Below are 12,148 nucleotides of genomic sequence, written 5' to 3' on the forward strand. Positions count from 1 at the left end.
GGAGCATTTTGAGCAGACCTAGAGAAGTAGTTATTCCTCTTTATTTGGCACTGGTGAGGCCACATCTGGAATATTGTGTCCAGTTTTGGGCCCCCCAGTATAAAAAGGATGTGGATTTGCTGGAGCAGGTTCAGCAAAGGGCAACAAAAATGATTAAGGGTCTGGAGCACAAGATCTATGAGGAGAGGCTGAGAGATTTGGGCTTATTTAGTTTGCAGAAGAGAAGAGTGAGGGCTGATTTAAGCGCAGCCTTCAACTTCCTGAAGGGGAGCTCTAAAAAGGAGGGTGAGAAACTGTTCTCAGTGGTGTCAGATGGCAGAACAAGGCGTAATGGTCAGAAGTTGAAGAGGGAGAGGTGTAGGTTAGATATTAGGAAAAGCTAGTTCACCAGGCAGGTGGTGAAGCATTGGAATGCATTGCCCAGAGAGGTGGTGGATTCGCCATCCCTTGAGGTTTTTAAGTCCCGGCTGGACAAGGTCCTGGCTGGGATGACTTAGTGGGGGGTTGATCCTGCTTGAGGTAGGGGGCTGGACTAGATGACCTCCTGAGGTCCCTTCCAGCCCTGTGATTCTGTGATTCTGTGAGGGGAGAGGCAGATACGTTGGAGGGTAGAGATAGGATCCAGAGTGACCTGGATAAATTGGAGGATTGGACCAAAAGAAATCTGATGCGGTTCAATAAGGAGAAGTGTAGAGTCCTGCCCTTGGGACAGAAGAATCCCAAGCATTGTTATAGGCTGGAGAGTTACTGGCTAAGCAGCAGTACAGCGGAAAGGGTCCTAGAGGTTATGGTGGATGAAAGGCTTATTATGAGTAAACAATGTGCCCTTGTAGCCAAGAAGGTTAATGGCATATTGGGGTGTATTAAGATGAGCATTTTGAGCAGATCTAGAGAAGCTGTTGTTCCCCTTTATTTGGCACTGGTGAGGTCACATCTGGAGTACTGCATCTAGTTCTGGGGCCCCAAGTATAGAAAGGATGTGGATGAATTGGAGCGGGTTCAGTAGACGGCAATAAAAATGATTAAGGGGCTGGAGCACAGGACCTATGAGGAGAGGCTGAGAGATTTGGGCTTATTTAATTTGCAGAAGAGAAGACTGAGGGGTAATTTGACAGCAGCCTTCATCTTCCTGAAGGGGGCCTCTAAAGATGATGTAGAGAGGCTCTTCTCACCAGTGACAGATGGCAGAACAAGGAACAATGGTCTGATGTTACAGAGGGAGAGGTGTAGGCTGGATATTAGGAAACACTATTTCACTAGACGGGTGGTGAAGCACTGGAATGCATTACCAATAGAGGTGGTGTAATCTCCATCCCTAAAGGTTTTTGAGTTCTGTCTTGAGAAAATCCTGGCTGGGCTGATTTAGTTAGTGTTGATCCTGCTTTAGGCAGGAGGCTAGACTTGATGACCTCCTGAGATATCTTCCAGCCCTAAAAGTCTATGCTTCTATTTTTCTACAGTTCTACGAGACTGGCCTGAAAATTGATGTGGATTGATGTGGAATAAGCTTCCTTTTGCACAGAGACCAGGATGAGACCTAATAGTTAAGGATTGTCAAAAGCCCTGAGGTAGAAGCAGTGTAAATAAAATGGCCTGGTTTGGTATACCTTACCAGCATAATAGCTGGTATGGAATACCAAAAAAACAGAAAAAAAAAAAAAAGCACAACAGGAGGAACAGACTGTGGGGGTCCTCAGCTGTCCCATGCCGCTAGCTGCTCTGGCAGTTTCAGGATGTTTTCCATCTTTACAGCAGCCCCACAGGAGGACAGGGCTGGGGTGGTATAGCCACATGGGAGTAGCTGCTGATATGGGGCCGTCTTGTGGCCCCACATTCTGCTCCTTTCTCCACTGCAGTTTCAGGGAGAGACCTGCAATTTGGGTCTTTCCTGGGAACTGCAGCAGGGAAAGGAGCAGAACACTGGCAGTTCCTTCAGTGTGGCTGTACTGCCCCTCAGGCCTGCCCTCCAGCAGGGCTGCTGTACAGACCCCCAGAGAGATACAACTGGGATGGCAGAGCTGCGCTGAAGGAACTGAGATGTGGGGGATGCCACTGTGGTTCCTAAGTCTCCATGCAGGAGCAGAAGGGCAGAGCACTCCCTCCCCAGGTAACGTGAGACAAATTTTGTGGTGGGGACAGGGAGAACATGAGGGGTCCTGGACTGGGAGCAGGGAGTGTCACATGGAAAGGTCATATGCCTCCTACCCCCATACCTATAGGAAATGGATTCTGCATGCACCACTGAGTACAAGGCTCTTTTTGCCCTGCCCACAAAGGAATTCTTATACCTATGCAATCTCAGCTTACGATGTCTTTTATTGTTACTGTATCATATTTAAACTCAAGTTTTACTTCCTGCTACTTTACTTCTCACTGCCCAAGCTATTTTCTCCCACTAAGCAGTGGGGGGCTCAAGCTGTTGTTCTCCAGAGGGATTGCATTTTAGAGGTTAAATAATTTGATTTTCTACATCTCTTGCTGCATTGGTATTATTTCCTTGCTATGCCCAATGCTGAGTCCAGGCTGGATTTGGCACCATGTCTCAGGGTGACAGTTTCTCTCATTCCAGCTTTCTGTTCTTTCCTTCTCAGAGGCAGATGGGTGATTGGACAGCTGGTACTCTGTTTCCTGTTTGGATGTCATGAGTTCCAAACCAGCGCTTTCACAAACAAGGAGAGGGTACGCTGTTGGTAAAGTTTATGCCAGTGCACACTCGCAGATCATCATTGTGGATGTCAAGCCACCTTTTTGGGCCAATACCTGTTCTAAACTTTGTGAAGCCCTTGAAAACTTCTTCTGTCTGGCATGTAGTTTGGCAGATTCCTGTCGCATCCCATTGCTGAGCCTATATGTGGTGCAGAATCAACATGAGTGCCTGCTTCCCTTTGTGGTAAGTAGTGTAAAACAAGAGATCTTATCAACCAGTGGTTTTCAGTCTTTAGCAACCACAGCCACACATTTTGATTTAATTCTTTTTCATGCTCCCTCCCCATCCCTTTTTGAAAGCTCCACCCCATCTCTTCTCACCCCTGCTCCACTCCTGCCTCTGTTCATTCCATCCCCTTCCGTGGGTATGCCTTATCCATACTCCTCCTCATGTGGGGGAACCTGCATAGCCCTGTCTTGACCAAAGTATGGGCATGTGACAAGGCAAGTTTAGGTCTGAATAAAGTTTGGTGCAATATATAAAGGCAGACAAGGCCTGAAGCAGGTGTGCAGAAATGTGGCAGTCCTGTGTTTAAGGTGGTCGGGCAAGTGTGACACAAACAGTAGAAAATGACATGCTTACTGCAAATTTCCTCTCAGATAAGTTTAAAGAAGTATGAAAGTTCACCAACCATAAAGCCTTTAGCCACAAAAAGAAAAAAAAACTTATAAAAGAGGTATAGTGAATATAGTGTAATTTAACGTAGGGAACAAAACACTAGAATAGCTATATATAATGCGTGGTTAATCATAGCCATAGGCGACCAAGTCAAGCTTAGTATAAACATAGGCAGAAGTGAGGTGACCATTGGGACGGAATGCACACACATACGCCCACATACCTTGCTTGTGTTAACAGCAAAGCAGCAGAACCATTCAGACTAGCTGATACATTGCAGGTACCTCAACAGTGCCTGATACATTATAGGACTTGCAATAAGGTAGTAGTTGAGTCAAAAGCCCTAGTGTTTTCTGGCTCCTTTCAGACCAACTAACTCGAAAACATGACAACTGAGGTAGTCCAACAGGATGTGAGGGGACTCAGATCACTAGGGAAAATAATAAGATGCTTCTGTTTAAATGTACTGAAGGCCTGGAAGACCAGGACCAGGGACTGATGCCAGGATGTCCACTTGGTAATCCCTGGACTGTTTGTGCTGACTACTTAGCATTGGTCAGCTGGGATAAAGAAGAAATCCAATTAATATGGCAAAATAATTAATAATTAATATATGGGCAAGATCAGATGTGAAACAATTGCATATAAAAAAATCCAACGCGTCTGTGAAAGGCGGACATATAAATAGTGGTAGTTTTTTAAAGTGCTTTTACACAAATGCTAGGAGTCTGTCTAATAAGATGGGTGAACTGGAGAACCTCATATCAAAGGAGGAAGTTGACATAATAGGCATCACAGAAACATGGTGGAATGAGGACAATCAGTGGGACACTATCATACCGGGATATAAATTATATCAGAAAGACAGAACAGGTCATGCGGGTGGCAGAGTGGTACTATATGTGAAGGATAATATAGAATCAAATGAAGCAAAAATCCTAAAGGAGTCAAAATGTTCCATAGAATCATTATGAATAACAATTCATTCCTCTAATATGAATATGGCATTAGGAATATATTACCGACCACCTACACAGGACAGTGATAGTGATGCTGAAATGTTAAGGGAGATCAGAGAAGCTATCAAAATAAAAAACACAGTAATAATAGGAGATTTCAATTATCCCCATATTGATTGGGTACATGTCACCTCAGGACGGGATTCAGAGATTAAATTTCTTGATGCCTTAACAGCAACGAAGGGTCCTGTGGCACCTTATAGACTAACAGAAAAGTTTAGAGCATGAGCTTTCGTGAGTTAACTCACTTCTTCAGATGCTGGTCCATGATGGGGTCAAATTTAGCTACGACAGATCAGGAAGGGGATCTTGGAGTTATAGGCTACGTCTACACGTGCACACTACATTGAAGTAGCTTATTTTGATGTAGCGACATTGAAATAGTCTATTTCGATGAATAACGTCTACACGTCCTCCAGGGCTGGCAACGTCGACGTTCAACTTTGACATTGGGCAGCACCACATCGAAATAGGCGCTGCGAGGGAACGTCTACACGCCAAAGCACCACATCGAAATAAGGGTGCCAGGAACAGCTGCAGACAGGGTCATAGGGCGGACTCAACAGCAAGCTGCTCCCTTAAAGGGCCCCTCCCCGACACAGTTGCACTAAACAACACAAGATCCACAGAGCCGACAACTGGTTGCAGACCCTGTGCATGCAGCATGGATCCCCAGCTGCAGCAGCAGCAGCCAGAAGCCCTGGGCTAAGGGCTGCTGCACACGGTGACCATAGAGCCCCGCAGGGGCTGGAGAGAGAGCGTCTCTCAACCCCTCAGCTGATGGCCGCCATGGCGGACCCCACTGTTTTGATGTTGCGGGACGTGGATCGTCTACACATGCCCTACTTCGACGTTCAACTTCGAAGTAGGGCGCTATTCCCATCCCCTCATGGGGTTAGCGACTTCGACATCTCACCGCCTAACGTCGATTTCAACTTCGAAATAGCGCCCAACACGTGTAGCCGCGATGGGCGCTATTTTGAAGTTGGCGCCGCTACTTCGAAGTAGCGTGCACATGTAGACGCGGCCATAGTGGATAGTTCTCTGAAGACATCCACGCAGTGTGCAGCGGCAGTTAGTAAAGCAAATAGGATGTTAGGAATTATTAAAAAAGGGATAGATAATAAGACAAAAGATATCATACTTCCCCTATATAAAACTATGGTACGCCCACATCTTGAGTACTGCATGCAGATGTGGTCTCCTCACCTCAAAAAAGATATATTGGCATTAGAAAAGGTACAGAAAAGGGCAACTAAGATGATTAGGGGTTGGACCGGGTCCCATATGGGGAGAGGCTAGAGAGACTGGGACTTTTCAGTCTGGAAAAGAGGCGATTGAGGGGTGATATGATAGAGGTATATAAAATCATGAATGGTGTGGAGAAAGTGAATATAGAAAAATTATTTACCTTTTCCCATAATACAAGAACTAGGGGACACCAAATGAAATTGATGGGTAGTAGGTTCAAAACTAATAAAAGGAAATTTTTCTTCACACAGCGCACAGTCAACCTGTGGAACTCCTTGCCGGAGGAGGCTGTGAAGGCCAGGACTCTATTAGGGTTTAAAAAAAGAGCTCGATAAATTTTTGCAGGTTAGGTCCATAAATGGCTATTAGCCAGGGGTAAAGTATGGTGCCCTAGCCTTCAGTACAAGGGCAGGAGATGGATGGCAGGAGATAAATCACTTGATCATTGTCTTCTGTTCTCCCTCTCTGGGTCACCTGGCATTGGCCACTGTCGGCAGACGGGATACTGGGCTGGATGGACCTTTGGTCTGACCCAGTATGGCCATTCTTATGTTCTTATGTTCTTATGTTCTAAGCCTGGTGAGCTAATAGACCTCTTGAAAGTGACAGCTAAAGGGTGAAATGGAAAAACCTCACCATGAGGTAATTTCTTGGGTTTTATTAACTGCCTCAGAGGCAGGAGATAAACATTTAGAGTAAGTTGCCAGTGAGCGAAACAAATTACACCTACAGTGGAACCAGTAGAAAACACTGTAAGCACTTAAGGCAGGGAATTAGGGAGTGTGATAGACCACAGCCCGCAGCAGGCTACAGTAGCCTCATGGAAAGTAAATGTGGAGGCAGCTGGGTCTGTGCGCTTATGTTTCCTAGAGACTGAGGCTTATCAAGGATCAGCTTTCAGCAGCAGGCTAAAAGAGCACCTGCTGCTAATTCAACACCTGTGGCCAATTTAAGCCTGCGGAACCCTTTTGAAGGGTTTCCCTCAGGTGAGCAGGGAGAAGGGAGATAGGGGATGGATGAGAAAGAAGAAATCGTAGAATCATAGGGCTGGAAGGGACCTCAAGAGGTCATCAAGTCCAGCCCCCTGCTTCAAGCAGGATCAACCCCAGCTGTGTCATCCCAGCCATGACTAGGTCAAACTGGGACCTAAAAACTTCTAGGGATGGAGATTCTACCACCTCTCTAGGTGATGCATTCCAGTGCTTTATTACATGCCTGGTGAAGTAGTTTTTCCTAATATCCAACCTACTCCTCTTCTTCTGTAACTTCAGACCATCACTCCTTGTTCTGCCATTTGTCACCACTGAAAACAGTTACTTTCCATCCCTCTTTAGAGCATCCCTTCAGGAAGTTGAAGGCTGCTCTTAAATCGGCCCTCACTCTTCTCTTCTTCAAACTAAATAAGCCCAAATCTCTCAGCCTCTCCTCATAGGTCCTGTGCTCCAGCCCCTTAATCATTTTTATTGCCGTCTACTGAACCTGCTCCAGCACATCCACATCCTTTCTATACTGGCGGGTCAAGAGGGCTAAAACTGGACACAGTACTGCAAATGTGGCCTCACCAGTGCCAAATAGAAGGAAACAACTTCTCTAGATCTGCTTGAAACGCTCCTCCTAATGCAGCCTGTAAGAGGGTGAGAGCAAGGCCAGGCAAGGCAGGGGTTAAACAGGGCCTGATGGCCCAATCATTCCCACCATGGTTCACCTGCAGCCAGTGTCAGGCCTGGAGGGGTGTAAAGGGAGGGAAGCCAGCCCAACTAGAGGCTGACCAGCCATGGGCAGGAAGGAGCTGGTTTTGAGGCAGCAGGGCCCGAGACAGAGCTGCCACCTGGTTGGCTGTCAGAGGGCAGACCCTCAGGACCCTCTCCCAGGTACAAAGGAGAGGAAGCCCCTCCTAGGGAACTCTCTCCCACCAGAGGGGAAACTGGGTGTTCGGGGCCATGCTCCAAAATTAGCCAACAGACTCACAGGTGGGGCTGAAGACCCACACTCCAGGCTCTGGCAAGGGGGCTTAGCCACTAGGCTACATTGTCACCAGTGGGAATTGCTCACGCATGGTGGAGAATGTGGGCATAGCCCAGCCCTGTGGAAGGGCCATCCTACTGTGACAGCCATAGACCCAGCAAGGGTGAACTGCTGAAGCAATGGAGCCCCTTCTGAAGTGGATGGTGGAGCAAAAGGCCAGCCAGCAGCAACAGCAGCAGCTGCTCCAACAGATGGCCCAGCAGCAGCAGCAGCAGCTAATTGGGGAATTAGCAACCCACCAGCAACAGCTGATGCAGCAGGTAACTTCCCCACTACAACCTCAAGCCCCAGATGAGCCGCCAGCACCTGCTCTGGCACCAATCAAACTTGCAAAGGTAGGCCCAGAAGATGATCAAGAGGCATTCCTGGAGACATTTGAGAGGGTGGCCACCATCAGCCAGTGGGCCTGAGGGCAGTGAGTGGCCATCTTGGCACCCTACTTGACAGGGGTTGCTCAGACTGCCTATCGGGCACTGGGTGCTGTAGCTGCTCAGGACTATGTCCAGGTCAAGGCAGCAATCCTGGATTCTCTGGATATCTCGGCAGAGACTTTCCGCCAGCGCTTGCGTGGGGAAGCATTGGCTCCCAGAATCCGACCCCGCTGCATTGCCCAGAAGCTGTGGGATGCCTGCTGGAGGTGGTTGACCCCCGAAACAAAGTCTGAGGTGCAGGTAGCAGAGCAGATCCTGCTTGAACAGTTCACACAGATTCTGCCCTCTAGGGAAAGGGAGTGGGTGATGAAGAACCATCCAGAAAATATGACTGCAGCCATCCAGTTGATGGAGAATTATCTAGCAGCCAAGTCCCCGGCATGATGATCTCTTTAGGCCCCAGGCCAGCCAGAGGCACCCTGGCACAAGTGACTGAGGGGGGGCCAGGAGTCACAAGGCTGGGGTGGGCCACGGTGCCTGCTGCTCCTTCCTGGGCCCCGAAAGACTCAGAGTTACTGAGCTAACCCTGGGCTTCAACCTGTGGGCCCTGGACCAGCGCACCAGCTCCTCCATAGGGAGCCCAGCTGCCTCTCAGACAAGGTGACAGCAACCCCACTCACACCCCAGCCTGGAGATTTGATTCCACATCCATCCCTGCCATGGGCCCCTCGAGGAGCTCCCCCCAAGGCCACTCCGGAACAGGACTCCTGCTTCACATGTGGGGGCAGTGGGCACTGGTCCCAAGACTGCCCATACATGGAATGCAACTTTGGGAAGCTCTGGACCCCACAAACACAGGCGCACCCCCAAGGCCCCACCAAGCTGACCATCCCTGTGTATGTCAATGGGACAGAGGCAATTGGGCTGATTGATTCAAGGTATGCCCAGACTCTGGTTTGGCAAACACTTGTGCCGGACTTAGGGTCCCCACAATGCACCATCAGGCTGCAGTGCATCCATGGGGATGTGAAGGCCTATCCCTGCACTGGGGGAAACCCTACTGGTGGGAAACCATGAAGAACAAGTGATGGTCAGCCTGGCCCCAGTCCTGGCCTATCTGGTGATACTGGGTAGGGACTGGGGACATTTTCGAGAATTACTAGCAGGACTCGGAAGCCTTCAGCTAGGGAGCGGCAGCCCTGACCATTGAGCACGGTAAAAGGGAGGACCACAACTCTTGCTGGCACAGGGGAAGTGGCAGACCCAGGAGAAGGGACTTCCCAAGGGTCAGTGCCTGTCCAGGTGGGCCCAGGTCCCCATCAGCTGGAGAGGGAGCCACCCCAACTGCCTGAATCTGCAGTCCTCACATGACCCTCGGACTTTGTGGGGGAGCAGCAGGCGGATGAGATGCTGAGCCAGGCATACGATCAGGTGACGTTAGTGAATGGAGAGACCACCGGAGCCCATCCAGAGGGACAGTTCCCCCATTTTGAAATCCAGGGAGACCTTTTCTACCATGTAGAGGACCCACAGATGGGAGAAGTGCACCATCAGCTCCTGGTGCCCCAACCATAACGGACATAGGTCATGAGGCTTGCCCATGCCATCCCCATGGCAGGACACCTGGGAAGAGACAAGACCCTGGCTAGGATCCTGGCCCGCTTCTTTTGGCCAAAGATCCACAGAGAGGTTGCAGACTTCTGTACCTCCTGCCCAGACTGCCAGCTCACAGCTCCCTGGTCTGTGGAGAAGGCCCCGTTAGTTCCCCTCCCATTCGTGAGTATGCCATTCGAGCGGATTGGTGTTGATATAGTTGGCCCCCTGGAGAAGAGTGCCACTGGATACCAGTTCATCCTTGTGCTTGATTATGCAGCCCGGTACCCGGAAGCTGTTCCACTATGCTCAATGAGTGCCAAGTGGGTGGTGACAGAGCTCATGAACATCTTTGCCCAGGTTGGGGTCCCTCTGGAGATCCTAATGGATCAAGGGACAAACTTTATGTCCCAGACTGTGCAACAACTCTGCTGGCTGATAAAAATCAAAACACTCCCAACGTCTGTCTACTACCCCCCAAACCAACAGACTAGTAGAGCGCTTCAATCGGACTTTGAAGGCAATGCTCCTCAAGTTTGTGCTGGTGGATGCACGTCACTGGGACCAGCTCCTACCAGTCCTCATGTTTGCAATTCAGGAGGTGCCCCACACCTCCACAGGGTTTTCACCCTTTGAACTCTTGTATGGAAGGCAGCCACGGGGGAATTCTAGACCTAGTGAGGGAAATGTGGGAGGAACAGTCCTCGCAGGGCCATTGGTCAGTGAGGAGGAAGAAACAGTAACAGGGAATTTGGAAATGGCAGAGATGTTTAATGATTTCTTTGTTTCGGTCTTCACTGAGAAATCTGAAGGAATGCCTGACATAGAGAATGATAGTGCAAAAGGGGTAGGTTTAGAAGTTGAAATTAGAAAAGAACAAATTAAAATTTACTTAGAAAAATTAGATGTCTGCAAATCACCAGAGCCTGATGAAATGCATCATAGAATCCTCAAGGAGCTGATAGAAGAGGTATCTGAGCCTTTAGCCATCAGTTTTGGAAAATCGTGGGAAACAGGAGAGATTCCAGAAGACTGGAAAAGGGCAAATATAATACCCATTTATAAAAAGGGGAACAAGAATAACCCGGGAAACTACAGGCCAGTCAGCTTAACTTCTGTGCCAGGAAAGATAATGGAGCAGGTAATTAAACAAATCATCTGCAAGCAATTGGAAGATGGTAAAGTGATAGGGAACAGCCAGCATGGTTTTGTTAAAAACAGATCATGTCAAACCAATCTAATAGTTTTCTTTGATAGAATAACGAGCCTTGTGGATAAGGGAGATGTGGTATACCTAGACTTCAGTAAAGCATTTGACACGGTCTCACATAATATACTTATCAATAAACTACTCAAAAACAACTTAGATGGGGCTGGGTGGGTGAACAACTGGCTGGATAACCATACCCAGAGAGTAGTTATTAATGGTTTTCAATCCTGCTGGAAAAGTATAACTAGTGGGGTTCCGCAGGGGTCTGTTTTAGGACCAGTTCTGTTCAATATCTTCATTAATGATTTAGATATTGACATAGAAAGTACACTTATTAAGTTTGCAGATGATACCAAGCTGGGAGGGGTTGCAACTTTTTGGAGGATAGGGTCATAATTCAAAAGGATCTGGATAAACTGGACAAATGGGCTGAGGTAAACAGGATGAAGTTTAATAAGGACAAATGCAAAGTGCTCCACTTAGGAAGGAATAATCAGTGTCACACACACAGAATGGGAAAGGACTGCCTAGGAATGAGTACAGCAGAAAGGGATCTAGGGGTTATAGTGGACCACTAGCTAAATATGAGTCAACAGTGTGATGCTGTTGCAAAAAAAGCAAACACGATTCTAGGATGCATTAACAGGTGTGTTGTGAACAAGACACAAGAAGTCATTCTCCTGCTCTACTCTGCACTGGTTAGGCCTCAGCTGGAGTATTGTGTCCAGTTCTGGGCACCGCAGTTCAGGAAGGATGTGGAAAAATTGGAGAGGGTCCAGAGGAGAGCAACGAGAATGATCAAAGGTCTAGAGAACATGACCTATGAAGAAAGGCTGAAAGAATTTGGTTCATTTAGTTTGGAAAAGAGAAGATTGAGGGGGGACATGATAGCAGTTTTCAGGTATCTAAAAGGGTGTCATAAGGCAGAGGGAGGGAACTTGTTTTTTCTTGCCTCTGAGGATAGAACAAGAGGCAATGGACTTAAATTGCAGCAGGGGAGGTTCAGGCTGGACATTAGGAAAAAGTTCCTAACTGTCAGGGTGATCAAACACTGGAACCAATTGCCAAGGGAGGTAGTAGAATCTCCATCACTGGAGATATTTAAGAAGAGGTTAGATAGATGGCTTTCAGGGATGGTTTAGAAAGTGCTTGGTCCTGCCATGAGGGCAGGGGGCTGGATTCGATGGCCTCCTGAGGTCCCTTCCAGTCCTACTCTTCTATGATTCTATGATAAAGCAGTAATGTGGAACAATGCGTGCTCAACCTACAAAAGAGGCTTGAAAATCTAGGTACGTTTGCCCAAGAGAACCTCCTCCAAGCACGGCAGTCCCAGGAGGCAACTTATAACCAATAA

General features: G+C 48.1%; 1 protein-coding gene across 1 annotated transcript in view; it reads left to right on the forward strand.

Moving 5' to 3' along the window:
- The window catches only part of M1AP (meiosis 1 associated protein), a 138,420-nt gene that overhangs the window by 40,708 nt on the left and 85,564 nt on the right, over positions 1 to 12,148 (forward strand). Inside the window, exon 2 of the mRNA XM_074992109.1 lies at positions 2,592 to 2,890. Coding sequence (XP_074848210.1) covers positions 2,642 to 2,890 — 249 coding nt within the window. The 5' untranslated portion in view covers positions 2,592 to 2,641. The remainder of the gene's footprint in view (positions 1 to 2,591; positions 2,891 to 12,148) is intronic.

The sequence above is a fragment of the Carettochelys insculpta genome, chromosome 4 (genome assembly GCF_033958435.1).
Source record: "Carettochelys insculpta isolate YL-2023 chromosome 4, ASM3395843v1, whole genome shotgun sequence".
Classification (NCBI taxonomy): domain Eukaryota; kingdom Metazoa; phylum Chordata; order Testudines; family Carettochelyidae; genus Carettochelys; species Carettochelys insculpta.